Genomic DNA, 13,260 nt, shown 5'->3' with positions numbered 1-13,260 from the left:
GTTGCAAAGCAGAGTAAAGTTCTTCGCGTTTATGAGGTCCTTCTGTGTTCGAGAGCAGCGGTAACTTTTAAACTGTTTGAGTTGGATATGGTGAATTACACCTTTACGATTTTTCTGTAAATGAGAAGAAAACTGACTGGAAAAGTCGTCACTGTGAATTCTCAGTAGAGAAGTACTGGAAAAAAAGGGGAGGAAAGTCGTCATAGAATTCTTGACTATGAATTCTTTTGAGGAAGTGATGAGGAAAAGGGGACAAAATAGTGGAAGTGCAGAATAGCTCTCGTTAGTCCATATTTCTAAACGAGACGAGTGCTAGCCTCACGGGGTTATGAAGATCAGTTATGAAGCTTTTGTAACGGCACGTCAGTTTATTTAAGGCTCTTTAAACCCCATGTTCATCTCGTGAAATGTTGTGGTCGACACTATTATCAATTTGCAATTTAACTCTCAAATTTCTTTCACTATCTGTATTAAAGTTTCCATATTTTTATAATATATTTACACAAGGAACCCAATTTGTTGCGATCTGCCATAGACCATAATCATGTCACAAGCTATCGCCTTCACAGAAGGTATGTCTTCCGCAGACATTTTCTCAACAGAAATGGCCGATCGATGATTCAACAGAAAAAACTTTGTGCAGACAGTTTCTTTATTAATAAAAGCCAATGCAGCTTATTTTGAGTAAATCATGCACCGATGGGAAGAAAGGTTTTCCAATGACCAGAGCAAATAGAGCAGCAAATTCTATGATTTCAAACTGGGCAAGAAAAATGGCAGATGCTTTGTGGTTCTGATAGAGATGACTGAAAAGAGAAGCTTACCCAAGTTTATAATAAAGCTGGTGGCTTAAAGATCCACTTCTGTTGGCGCAAGGGGCTGGCTGCGGCTCTTATATGGGTAATTACGATTTACAATTCAATTTGGACGGAAGCTTCCTTCGCAACTATAAGCTGTTGGTACTGTGGGAGGAGTGGGTTCTGACTGCTGTTCACAGGAGAGTTCATGTCTCTGTTTTCTCTTCTGATTCACGGTCAAAGAAAAGGAAAAAAGAATAGCGTCCTGAAGCTTCAGTTTGGAAACTGAGATGCCAGAATGCTATAACTGAATCTGGATTTGGTGAGTCTTTGAATTTGGGTTTACTAAAATTTTAGTTACATATCCAACTAAGATGGTATTTTTTGCACCCCGGGACTCATTAAGTGAAAAACAGCAACTATGGCCTGAGCCTGAGGCATTCTTCATCATAAAAGAAGAAAGCACATGGACTCATAGGGGAAAGTAGCTCTGCCAACCATGCTTTTCTGCACTTGTTCAAATTACGATGACGTCACTATCGTTCTTTACTAAAAGCAAACCAATGCCCGTTCCCCATGCCCACATCTTTTAGAAAGGAGGTTCCTCCGTGCTTCCATGGAATATCTGCGATTATGTGCCTGTTTCTGAAGATTAAAATGTTTGTTCTACCTTGTGGTATACATCAGTTGAGCAAAACTCCTAACTTAGTAAAGTTTTGCTCCAACTTAACTGCTTCAATTTCTGCAGAATTTGATAAGATTCTATAGAAGCATAATGATGCTTTCAACAACTCTAAAGACAAATTATACTCGTACGAGATCTAGCAAGTCCGTCATTTGACGCACTAAGTATTCAGTGCATCTTGCAATGAGAACACTAAGCTCATCGCGCGCTCTCTCTCTCTAAAAAAGCGCAGACAGTGCCCAATTTCTTGCCAATATCAAGGCATAGAAAAGCTGGGAGACCCCAAAAATGAAGCAAAGAATATATGCCAGTTGTTGGAAAGCAAAAGCTCCAGTTTAAAAACTCCCAATCTCCTCGAAATCCGTTCTTCATACTTGGCAGACCATTGCAGCGTTTGTGCGCGGCCCAAAAGTGTGAGTCCACTGGCTTTCTTACTATATATCACATTACATACGCGACGTTTATTGCCTATACTTGAACACCAAAGATGCTAGCTCTCTCTTCCTTCTTTGTGCTCTTCTTCATATGTCATTCACATGCTTCATGTACACTATTTTTCTGATATTGGTTTTAATTGGCGAGTTCATTATGCTTCTTCTCCTTATGTATAATGCGGCTAACTGGAAGCTTGTTCTGGAATGTTGCAGCTGGAATAGATCTCATACTAGTGAACAACTGCAAGGAGAGCATCTGGCCTGGTATGGTGGGAGGTGCTGGCCATGGCACACCAGCAGATGGTGGCTTTCACTTGGGTTTCGGTGAGGAAATCATCCTGAATGTGCCTCAAGGCTGGTCGGGCAGGATATGGGGCCGCCAAGGCTGCTGCTTCAATGAACAAGGCCATGGCGAATGCGAAACAGGGGATTGCTCTGGCCTGCTGCACTGCAACGGTGTTTCAGGTGTGCCGCCAGCGACAGTCGTCGAGATGACGCTCGGCACATCCAACTCACCTCTGCATTTCTATGATGTGAGCTTAGTGGATGGCTACAATCTTCCAGTTGCCATGGTTCCGGTGGGCGGTGGCATAGGCTGCGGCGTGGCTTCATGTGAGTCTGACTTGAATGTGTGTTGCCCATCAGCTCTGGAGGTGAGGAAAGGGGGCAGGGTGGTTGGTTGCAAGAGTGCATGCTTGGCCATGAACACAGCCAAGTTTTGCTGCACAGGAAACTATTCTACACCCAATACTTGCAAGCCCACAATCTACTCCCATCTCTTCAAGGCCATATGCCCAAGAGCCTACAGCTTTGCATATGATGATTCCAGTAGTCTTCACAAGTGCATGGCTTCCCGGTACCTTGTCACCTTCTGCCCTCCCAGTCCCTACTAGTGTAATTTGGATCAGTAGAGCAGATGATGGCCTCTGCCCAAGTTGTCGCACAAATCTTCAGATGTAAGTTAGGAAGGCTTGTAGTTTTTTTTTTTGGGCCCTTGTACTAGTTGTAATTTTTTTCTTAGAAAAAGATTTGGTCACACCCATGTTCTGAGGTGATCAAAATTGTAGCCCATAGAAAGCGGCATTTAGTTGGAAGAAGGCTCAACCATGATGTTGATGTGAAGAAAACTTGACTTCTCCCTCTCTCCCTTTCTCGCTCTTTCTCTCTCTCTCTCTCTCTCTCTCTCTTAGACACACACACACACAGAGATGCACATAGAGTCAATGGCTTCTGCAGCATTGCCCAGGACTTAGCTTGTGCCAGTCTAATTTCTGTTGGGAATGAGACCTGAAGCGGTCCTTGGAGAACAGTAGCTATTAGGACAGCTCTGGACTATTGTTTTTGTTTTTGTTTTCCGAGCGATGAGTAGTGGTTCAATTGTTTATACTTGCATTGGCGTTGGTCAATTGACCTTTGAAAGTTTCTGAACTTAGTTTCCTTGCTGGTCTCATACCAAATTCTTGGAAGATGGAGATTCGCAGTGGAGATCTCTTGCATTGGCGTTGGTGAATTGAGTACTCTGGAAGTTTCTGAACTTAGTCTTGATGGTCCTATATCAAATTCTTGGAAGATGGAGATTCCCAGAGGAGAGCTCCTGTCAAACAAAAATACAAGCAAATGTTTACTTCCATCGAACGACAGGACAAACCAACTTAGAATAGCACTGAAATGCAGATGTCTCATGCGCAGTTCATTTAGAATGGAACACGATCGGCCCAGCGTCTAAGATAACGACCAATATGAGAAAAGAAAAGGAATCACATTCCTCAACTTGGTCGACAAGAATCTTATGGCACATGGTTTCAGCCTTTAGCAAGAGAACTCCAAGTTTAAATCGCAAGGACTTCAAATGAACTCAAGTCCTCACTAATATTAGTATCTGATAATAGTTTCTTGTTCAAGTTTTTAGTTTACTTGATTTTTTGAGAATTTTCGAAAGAAATTGTAAGAATTAAACAAACTAAAATCATTACGAGAAACTAATGGCTGAGAAAATTGTCAGTGTCATTATTAAGCAGAACCTTTTTGGTCAGTGGATTTAACTTTAAACATCATGCTTTAATAGGGCAGCACCGCGTGAAAGTGACAAACACGAATTGATAGATTGAACATGGTGCGAACTCCACTCACATTCTTTCTTTCTTGTTTTTACCACATGTTTTTGTCTTAGGAAGCGGTTGATAGGCTGGAAGTTATTCAGAGTACTCTTACCATCAAAAGATGGTTAAATTTTTCCATGTTTAAACTTTTTTACCACTTCTGGAGGTGGAAAGAATCATTTATAGAGTGTTTTGAATCGTGGAGGAGAGGATCTAAGTTCTTCCCTCAACACACTGTTTCCCATTTAAAAATTATACGGCTCCTATGAGAAAAAAGAAATCGGCAGTTCGTGCCTTCTCTATTGTTCAATTTTAAAAGTTAACAAATGAGCGCTCAATTTTGGACATAATCTTAAAAAAACTGCTTACTGATAAAAAAAATATATTGTAAAGGACAAAACACTTCATGTAAAAAATCATTTTCTAAGTCAATCGAATCATGGTTGTCTGTAAAACATTATTTTTGTTATAAAAAAATAATGTTTTTTCGATTGAATTTCTCTAAAAAAACTGAGCGGTTGTTGTTAACTTCTAAAGTTGCGGGAACTGGGATGATTTGTTATTGACCACAATCTTACGAACATTATACATAATTTCGGAGAAACAGAAATGCCAAACCCCCAAAACAGGTCTGTTCCGGATTCCAGTTAACGCTCAAAACAAACACGCTCCTGTCTTGATCTTTCTGCCGAATAAAGAAAAAAGGTGAGGAAGACCAAATAATTCTTTACTAATTATTTTACGGGGAAAATCTGTCTTGGACTTCGAAATGACACGAAGGTTGTGTAACTTAGTACAACTTGGTGCACCAGCTTATTATAACGATCGGGCATTCTTTGCAAATTCGAGACGATGATGAGCATTCTCGATAATGTAGAATGCAGCGACCACAGGGAATATTCAGCATTTTCCGCCAAAACCACGGCAGACCCACCTCCATTTCTAGATTCTACTGGCTAACTCAATCGGTAGGTCGGTCATATCACGTCAGTTCCAGGTCATGCGGAGTTTATCTTCAGATTTTTGCTCGCACGCGATCGGTGAATGCGGGCAGGCTACTGCATGCTATCATGGTGGTGAACGGAGTGAAGCAGTCGAGCTATTTGTATTCTAAACTCATCCTTTTTTATTGCCAGTGTGGCAGAATACCGGACGCCAGGAAAGTGTTCGAGAAAATGCCTAAGAGGAATTTGCAGTCTTGGGTAGTCCTACTTGGTGCTTATGCGCGTTATGGCTACTGGCAAGGCACGCTTGAATTGTTTGATCGGATGCTAGAGGAAGGATTTGCACCCAACAAGTATGTCTTTCCCAGTGCGTTAAGAGCTTGTGCTAATCTTTCTGATCTAGAGACTGGTAAAAGGATCCATGCGTTGGTTAGGAACTCGGGATTCGATACAGATGTTTTCGTTGATAGCGCATTGGTCGATATGTATGCTAAATGCGGGTGCCTGGAAAGCGCCCGCCGAGTGTTTGATATGATGTCTGAGAGAGATCTTGTCTCATGGAACACCATGGTCTCTAGTTATTCTCAATGTGGTATGGTTGAGGAAGCACTCAAGTTGGTCAGGGCGATGAGAAGTTCAGGTATTAAGCCTGATTCAGTCACTTGGAATGCTGTAATTGTGGGATTCTCTCAGATGGGGAATGTCGTTATGGCCTTAATGTCATTCCGTGATATGCAGGCTGACGGAATTAAGCCAGATATTGTCTCTTGGACTGCTATGATCTCTGGTTTTGCACAGAATCATCTCAATGAGGAGGCCTTCGGAATGTTCCACAGAATGTTACTATCTGGTTTTATGCCAAGTTCGGTAACCATAAGTGGTCTATTGCCAGCTTGTGCAAATTTAGAGAATTTGAAACATGGAAAGGAAATACATGGTTACTCACTGATTATAGGTGTTGCGGAAGAGGTATTCGTTAGCAGCTCTCTTGTAGACGTATATGCAAAATGTGGGTTTGTTTCTGAAGCTCGTAAAGTGTTTGACAGGATGCCTAAGCGGAACACAGTGTCATGGAATTCCATGATATACGGCTATGCCATGCACGGGCATGGGATTGATGCACTACGCCTTTTTTATCAAATGCAGAGCGAGGGCGTAATTCCTGACCATATTACTTATACTATCGTGTTCACTGCATGCAGCCATGGAGGATTTGTAGATCAAGGTCGGGCATATTTTGAAAATATGCAGCTTAAGCACGGCATAGAGCCAAGAATGGAGCATTATGCTGCGATAGTGGACCTTCTCGGGAGAGCTGGGATGCTATTGGAAGCTTATGCATTTGTCAATACGATGCCAATGAAGCCAGATTTTTATGTCTGGGGATCTTTGCTTGGTGCTTGCAGGATTCATGGTAACGTTGAGCTTGCTGAGATTGCAGCTTCTCATCTGTTTGAGCTTGAGCCTCGTGGTTCTGGAAGCTACATTTTACTGTCAAATATACTGGCAGAAGCAGGTAGGTGGAGAGATGCAGCAGACATAGAGAAGATGATGAAAAATAAAAAGATAAAAAAGAAAGCTGGATGTAGTTGGGTTGAAGCTGGATAACACTGTTGAGAAAGAAGGCTGAATGAAATTGAGTAGGAAGCTGGATGACCTTGTGGGGAAAGAAGGTTGATATGAATAATTAATGTTGAAGATATAAAAGGCTGTAGCTGGAGGGACTGGATGCTACCGTCATACTTGATTTTCTTAGTGTACGTGAACTGGTAACATCATCCCTCAAGTCATTTTTCTTGAGCAACAGTTATACACCTTTTCCGCAGCTTTAGTTTCCATAGACCTTTTTTTTTTCAAAAAAAAAAAATTTGTTAAGTGAGAGAAAATTGTTCCTGCTTTTTTTTTAATCTATTGTTTTTTTGTAATTATATTTACAAGTCCCTCAAAGTTACTTATCCACTAGTTGTATACCGTTTCTAGAGCTTTATTTTTCACAAACATACTTTGTCCCGTTCTTTTAAAGTGAGAAATGGTTCTTTCCTTAGGTTTATCATTCTCTGTTCCCCGTTTCCCACTTCCCAGCATGTATCTTGAGCATGTTGGAGTATGCGTGGAGTTTGGAAGAGACCTACAAGTGGTGATGCGTCATCTGCACTAAGTTGACATTCTCATGTTCGAAGATCGGGCGAACTCCGTATTTGCAGGGAGCAATCCTGAAGTCTAACAAATAGGTGAACTTGATCCTTCTGACACGAGTAAAGTTCATGCTTCATGCTTATGCAGGCATCGTTTCTTCAATAGTTTTGTGAGAATGGTGTGCATGTTTCATGCAGTTCCAGGGCGATTACATTGCATGTGACTTCACCTAGTTGGTCCAGAAAGGCAGGTGTTCACAGGTTGGTGAATCAACATATTTCAACAGTGTAGAGAAGGAAAGTTCTTGTCACTAATACATGTTGAAGATACCCATCGCTTGTAGCGGAGAGGATCATTTGTTATGATCTAGGCCTCTTTCTAACTGACTCGGTGGATTAAGTAAACCTGCCGGTTGAGTTTGATCAGAAAAAAGCATTAAGCGGAGTGCTTGCTGTAGTGTCCACCAATGGTTAATTCGACTTTCTGCTGCAAGTCTTGCACTTTCATTTGCTAATATGATTTCATATGGATTATCTCAAGAAGACAAATAGCGACCGTGGCAAGCTTATTAATTGTCGATCATTCTTGCCTATGAAGTGATATCCATTGATGCTCATTATTTACTTGTCGCTGCTCTTGTAAAGTAGAAGCATGAAGAAGAAGTCATAATATGTGAATCCAATATGGTAATAACAGGACATCCTCCACCCAATTGTGACTTTTAGCTTATTATTCAATAGGATGAAAAAGTTTTTCTTCAACTGACAGACAGGAGCGTCCATCAAGGTGGTCAAATTCTCTGAGTCGGCATAGACTAAAATTATATTTCCAAATGAGATTCGGTTTCTGCCAAAATTTAAGCAGGTAAGGCAGGTTAGGTAATGTTACTTGGGCGATAGCAGTATTATAAATGGTCATAGATACACCACCATGTATTATAAACGGTCATAGATACACCACCATAGGCACCCATAACAAAATCATTCTTAATCAACAGCACTATGAAAACATGCAAAAGATGATGCATAGATGAAAACAATCTTGAAAAGGTCAAGATCCAAAAATTTCTGCTAATACTTGGAAATTATGGAGATGAGGCCTGTAACGGACCATAATACACAGGTATTGGAATACATAAGGCACTTGACATCGATTTCATTTAATGCAATAAAAAACGTTACAAGGGATCAATACTGAAAATTTGCTCTTTCAATTTCAGGTACAGATTCGACATAGGAATTTCTGATGCTATGCTTTTTATCAGTGAAAGGTTACACCAAGAATCAGCACTAAGAAATTTATAGAGGATCTGGACGCACGGCAAACGGCCAACGATCTCTTCATTTATTGTTAGGTGTAACATGAGAATACCGCATAACAGTCTCAAACTTGTTATATGACCAATCTCTGTGCTGCTCCCCAGATGACATTCTCTGCGGGACAAGATTTCTACCGTAGGCGTTATATGGGTGAGCCGCAAACCCATTCTGTGGAGGGGGATTTACAGGCATTGCCACAGTGCCATGGCCATGCGGCATCCCTATAACAGGCATTGAGACGAAAGGTGCACCATAAGGCACCGGAATGGGCATAGCGCCTGATGATTCTTCACGGTGACCGGCCAAGAAAGATGGTCCTGCAACATTATTGGACACAGGAGTCGACGCAAAGAGCTGATCTGAAGAAGAAGGCCCTTCATTGGGGAAGCCCTGCATCCTTTTGAGATACAACCGATACTTCTGAAGATGGCTGGCCACATTCTCCCTTGTCAAGCCCTCGACGTTCATCAATTGCATAATTGTCTTTGGCACCGCATTCTTGATGCCCAAATGAGCAACAACATCAACAAATCTCTTGTGCAGCTGAGGAGTCCAGACCAACCGCGGCCTCTTCAGCGCCCTGGCCGACGGATCGTCGTTCGAATTCTCGGCTCTAAACGCCATGTCCGCCTCTCTGTCTGAATAGCTGCGGCCTTTGGTGGCTTCATCATCATCCTCCTGGGGGGAACATGGATCACCACCACTACCACCATCCTCACCCTCGGGATCGAACGAGCCATTACGCATCGAAAACGAAGGAAGAGATTTCAGATTTTCAGAGAGCGGGTCGGCACGGCGCCGGAGCCTCGTGATAGTGTTTTGGGAAGCACGGTTCACATCCAGCATGGTCCGACAAGGATCCAGCGTGATGCTGAACGCCGAAGCGAGCTCCGGCGGGATCAGCGTCTGCGAGAGGGGCGTCAAATCCTCTAAGGTCGGCAAACCCTGCTCCCAGTCCACCACCCTCTCCTGCGCGGCATCAAAATCGACCATTTCCTCATCTTCTCCCATCCAGGAACCAGAAACACCGCCACCAACCAAGCCTTCTACGATCTAACCGACACCAATCGGAGTTCAAGGGCTAGGGCTCTCCCTTCCCCTTATTCAGACGCTGCCCACACGGTCAAACGCTGAAAACAACAAAATTCATCTCGCGAATTCAAGAACGCAACTCGTTTTGCTGTATTGCTCAAACCCGTCTACCAAATTCCGAAACAAAGATCACTTTTTCTTCCTACCATAAGAACCATGGCAATCTCCTATACATACCTCAAATTCACTGCAAAAATTGGGCAAAAAAGCGAGCGATGGTCTCGTTCAGATTCACAGAAAGAACAAAACCATATATAAATCCAGCTTCCATCTAATGATCGGATGAATGAAACCAGAGAGAGAGAGAGAGAGAAAGAAAGAAAGGGAGCGATTGAGCGAGTGGAAATATCTTTCTGAGCAGATTCTATCTAGATTTAACGCTTTGTTCCAGGCAGAAAAAGTGCACCAACAATGGCCACGCAGCCCGGTCCGAGCGTCCACGTGGAAGCGTTAGCCAGATATATTTGATTCGCTTTTCACCTTTTCTTTTGATTATTTACATTCTTGGGCCTTTACCAAATCCAAGCCCTGCTTCTGTCAAAAAACACAGAAAGAACCAATCTAATAAAAGAAACACAATGGCAGTACAGATTTTTATGAACAATTGCACCTGGCCCCTCTCTACTTTGGAAAGGTTTCCTCCTAAGTCTCTCAATTTGTATACACCACCAGAATATTTTTTTCTTCCAAACTGTTCCTGGATCTATCTGCCAAGAGTGGTTGGTTAGTATTTTGATGTGCAAGAAGAATTAAGTTCTTTTAGATTGTCAGCCATACGATGCAGACGTCCGCACGACGGTTTCTCTGCTTTTGGTTTCTTGAATGTATCTAACCTGATCCGATCTGATTTTTCATATTTAGATTATCTAAAACTTGAGTGGTTAATGTTCTAGTTAACAAAGATGGAGCCATATATAGCTCAGGATGGGACAAGTGTCATCTTGCCCACATGTAACTCTGGATGGGACAAGTGCGCTTTATAGCCTGGAAAAGTTAACGAAGTTATGTTAAATAATATCTTTAAGGGTAAGCTTAAAGGGAGAATAACTCGTTGTGGTGACTCTTATTGCAGATTATGTTACAGCAATACTCTTAGTTTTATAATTTTAAATTTTATTCAAGCGTAGCTGGTTGGCTAGTGTAGGTGGGTTGTAAAAGGCAAGTCAATGGTTTAATTCTTGTGAATGCTACCTTCTTGAGACCATAAATACTTGTGAATGTTACCTTCTTGAGACCATAAATAATGGGATCGCAACACCTCTTAAAAGGTGCATCGTACATCACCAAGGTACAAAAGCAAAAAGATATATTGAATAACTTCACCTGTGCATCATGATCTATGCAAAAACATGAACATCCTTCACCTAAAACAAAGAATGTATAATGAATCAAGCATACCTTAATTTGAAATTTAGGAGAGCAGTGCGCATCCTAAGTTCAAACTCAGTTAACTTGAGACAACAATCTCAGTTAAGCTCAAACTCAGTTTTGCTACATCTAAATATCAAAGACATGAAATGCCAGGACCAGTCTCATTTAGCAGTCTTCTACTAAAAGGTAAGTTGTTGAGGCACTGTCCTGAAAATCTTATTCAAACTAGGATATCAGTGGAAGACTTTTGTCCTGTTATGAGAGCTCTCACAGGGGCATTATCCAATATGGTGGTGGATAGAGAAATATTATAATAAGTTGCGAAAAAAAGATTCCGAAACGATTAGAAAACTTTGCACTTTTTGTACATAAAGAGGAAAGAGCGCCTTCAAAATCTACAGATATGCACATAAACTAAAAGGGTATGAGCCAGTTTTCAACTCTAATGTAATTCTCAAATACAAAAAATTTCCAAATATCCTGGGCATTTTAACTGTAATTTCAGAAATAGGGGTTATGTTTTCTTATTGTTCTAGTACGAACCTACCTACAGATGACAACTCATTCATAAAAGCTACCATTTATGGTTGTCACATCATTCTGAGCACTTAGTGAAACTGAAGTTTTTTTCTTTAAAAGTGAAACTTTTCTAACTGGGTACCAAAAGCATGGACATGTTTTAACAAGACATAATTTTACTGATTGAAAAATGAAAAAAGAAAAGTAAAACAAAAAAGGGTAGTCCTTGAAATTATAATAAGAATTCAAACTCCTAAATGGGTATTTTCTCTTTCAAAGACTGAAACCCTAATTCTTTGAGCAACAAACTTTTCTTCAGTATCTTTTTATATGTTAGCCATCTTGGACCATGTGACAGTGCCGTACCTACAGCAGAGACTTTGTAGAAGAATACCCTAAAACCAGCAGCCGAGCCGCCTGTTTTGCATAGAGGTGTCGGATTTCCATGGTCCCAGACATCTAACTCTGCAATACGATAGGTCCATAATAATAGCTACTTAAGAGCTGTGTCTACGAAATAAGTACTCGATTAAGCCTGCCTTCAAGCCTCAGTTGACTTATTAAAAGGCGCCCACCTTATGCATCAGCCGAGGTGAGTCCTTGTGCTGCCGGCGGAATAAAGGGCCACATGGTTTCACAGAGTTCAGCGTGCAGCATCCTGTCTCTCAACCCATGTTGCAACTTTATAATGTCAAAAATTTCACAACCAAACAGATGTTTGTCCCTTGCTCGTCCATAGTTGAATTAACAAAGTGTTGAAAGACTCATTTCGATTTCTATGGACGATGGCATGATGCTTAGATGATTGGGTATTCTGCTTTTTATTCAAGTCCCAAAACAGTAAACTCTAAAACAGAATGAAAAAAGAAGAGACTTCATCCTCTTCAGGGTACTACTTCCGCCTCTCCTCCCTCTCCGATCAATGGGTCTAAGCGTGTTAGCATACAAATAAAATGACAGTTTAAAATATTAAAAGTGCATTAAAAAAGCTCATGTAATGTGTTTTTTTTTTTACACGATTCCCTTTTTCAAAATTGGACTTGGTCAGCCATTTTTGCGCACAGATTTTTCAAGAAATTTCCTGGCCTGAATTGGAATTCCTTACATCCCAAATGATACGGCAACTAAAGTTTTTCTATATCCCTTAACCACAAACACTTGCGATCTATGTTAGAAAGGTATGGGTGCAGCGTGGGGTGGGACACAAGTACCAAGGAGTACATGGTAATCTCATAAAGATCAGTACACAGACACAACCAGATGTTTTTATATAAGTTGGATCTGTGTTTCAAATTTTAGTGTCTCACTTTTTCGGTCTCAAAATCGTTAAGAACAGATCATCAGATGGTAGTCAAAACAATTTGGTAGATGTGATCGACATAGTTTATCTAATCGAAATGCAAGTTTTAAACCATTAACAGCAGAAAAGGTCACGATCACGTACTGCAACAAGCTTTTATGTCTCAAACAATAACAATTTTCTTTCAAGAAATCATAATCACCAAGATACCAATTTCCAATGCATTCATCAATACAAACGAGCTGGCTGAGTCTAAATTTTACTGCATCACAGATTGGAAAACAACAAACCTTTTCCCAAGTATCCTTCCAGAAGAAAGAAGAAAGAGTTCCTTTGCCCCAAAGGAAACTGTTTTTTCGAGATGCAGATAAAATACATTGAAAGCCCCGTCGGCATTGAAATCGATGCCAAGTGAAATTAATTGGCTCTCAGATCAGATGGAAGAATTTGCAAATCAGAAGTGGAAAAAGTGCTGTGTGGACATATTATTATATTTTATGAAAAGCATGGCCCTGAAGTCCAGGGCATAGTTGGTAGTATAAACCTGATCGTTAATTCGATTCT

The 13,260-nt window shown here is 41.0% G+C and overlaps 3 protein-coding genes across 7 annotated transcripts; 2 read left to right on the top strand and 1 right to left on the bottom strand.

Moving 5' to 3' along the window:
* Positions 1 to 1,737: 1,737 nt before the first annotated feature.
* Positions 1,738 to 3,049, top strand: LOC116254231 (thaumatin-like protein). Of its 2 annotated transcripts, none has more exons than XM_050077847.1 (2): positions 1,738 to 1,895; positions 2,130 to 3,049. In XM_050077847.1, the coding sequence occupies exons 1-2, from the start codon at positions 1,787 to 1,789 to the stop codon at positions 2,807 to 2,809; spliced, it is 789 nt and encodes a 262-aa protein (XP_049933804.1). In that variant the 5' UTR covers positions 1,738 to 1,786; the 3' UTR covers positions 2,810 to 3,049. The 2 variants fall into 2 exon arrangements, with proteins under 2 accessions (XP_049933804.1, XP_031485321.1); XM_031629461.2 differs by lacking the exon at positions 1,738 to 1,895 and adding an exon at positions 1,901 to 2,027 and having other exon boundaries at positions 2,130 to 3,048.
* Positions 3,050 to 4,621: 1,572 nt separating this feature from the next.
* LOC116254854 (pentatricopeptide repeat-containing protein At5g59600) lies at positions 4,622 to 8,451 on the top strand. Of its 4 annotated transcripts, XM_031630462.2 has the most exons (5): positions 4,622 to 4,720; positions 4,828 to 6,716; positions 7,005 to 7,190; positions 7,293 to 7,355; positions 8,315 to 8,451. In XM_031630462.2, exon 2 carries the CDS (start codon positions 4,894 to 4,896, stop codon positions 6,565 to 6,567), a length of 1,674 nt encoding a protein of 557 aa, XP_031486322.1. In that variant the 5' UTR covers positions 4,622 to 4,720; positions 4,828 to 4,893; the 3' UTR covers positions 6,568 to 6,716; positions 7,005 to 7,190; positions 7,293 to 7,355; positions 8,315 to 8,451. The 4 variants fall into 4 exon arrangements, with proteins under 4 accessions (XP_031486322.1, XP_031486327.1, XP_031486326.1 ...); XM_031630467.2 differs by having other exon boundaries at positions 4,633 to 6,716; positions 7,042 to 7,190; XM_031630466.2 differs by having other exon boundaries at positions 4,633 to 6,728; positions 7,042 to 7,190.
* On the bottom strand, positions 8,118 to 9,944 carry LOC116254855 (transcription factor PCL1-like). The gene is made up of 2 exons (XM_031630468.2): positions 9,684 to 9,944; positions 8,118 to 9,544 (listed from the first exon to the last, which is right to left on the bottom strand). Exon 2 carries the CDS (start codon positions 9,423 to 9,425, stop codon positions 8,436 to 8,438), a length of 990 nt encoding a protein of 329 aa, XP_031486328.1. The 5' UTR covers positions 9,426 to 9,544; positions 9,684 to 9,944; the 3' UTR covers positions 8,118 to 8,435.
* Positions 9,945 to 13,260: the final 3,316 nt, after the last annotated feature.

This window comes from Nymphaea colorata, chromosome 5 (genome assembly GCF_008831285.2).
Source record: "Nymphaea colorata isolate Beijing-Zhang1983 chromosome 5, ASM883128v2, whole genome shotgun sequence".
In the NCBI taxonomy this organism is placed as follows: domain Eukaryota; kingdom Viridiplantae; phylum Streptophyta; class Magnoliopsida; order Nymphaeales; family Nymphaeaceae; genus Nymphaea; species Nymphaea colorata.
This window is presented reverse-complemented; position numbering and strand designations above follow the sequence as displayed.

What these genes read in the sequence shown, in the direction of transcription:
- LOC116254854 (XM_031630462.2), top strand. Translation starts at nt 4,894, where the DNA reads ATGCAGCGACCACAGGGAATATTCAGCATTTTCCGCCAAAACCACGGC.
- LOC116254231 (XM_050077847.1), top strand. Translation starts at nt 1,787, where the DNA reads ATGCCAGTTGTTGGAAAGCAAAAGCTCCAGTTTAAAAACTCCCAATCT. An exon ending in TTTGTGCGCGGCCCAAAAGT is followed by an intron (nt 1,896 to 2,129) that starts GTGAGTCCACTG and finishes GGAATGTTGCAG; the next exon opens with CTGGAATAGATCTCATACTA.
- LOC116254855 (XM_031630468.2), bottom strand. Translation starts at nt 9,425, where the DNA reads ATGGGAGAAGATGAGGAAATGGTCGATTTTGATGCCGCGCAGGAGAGG.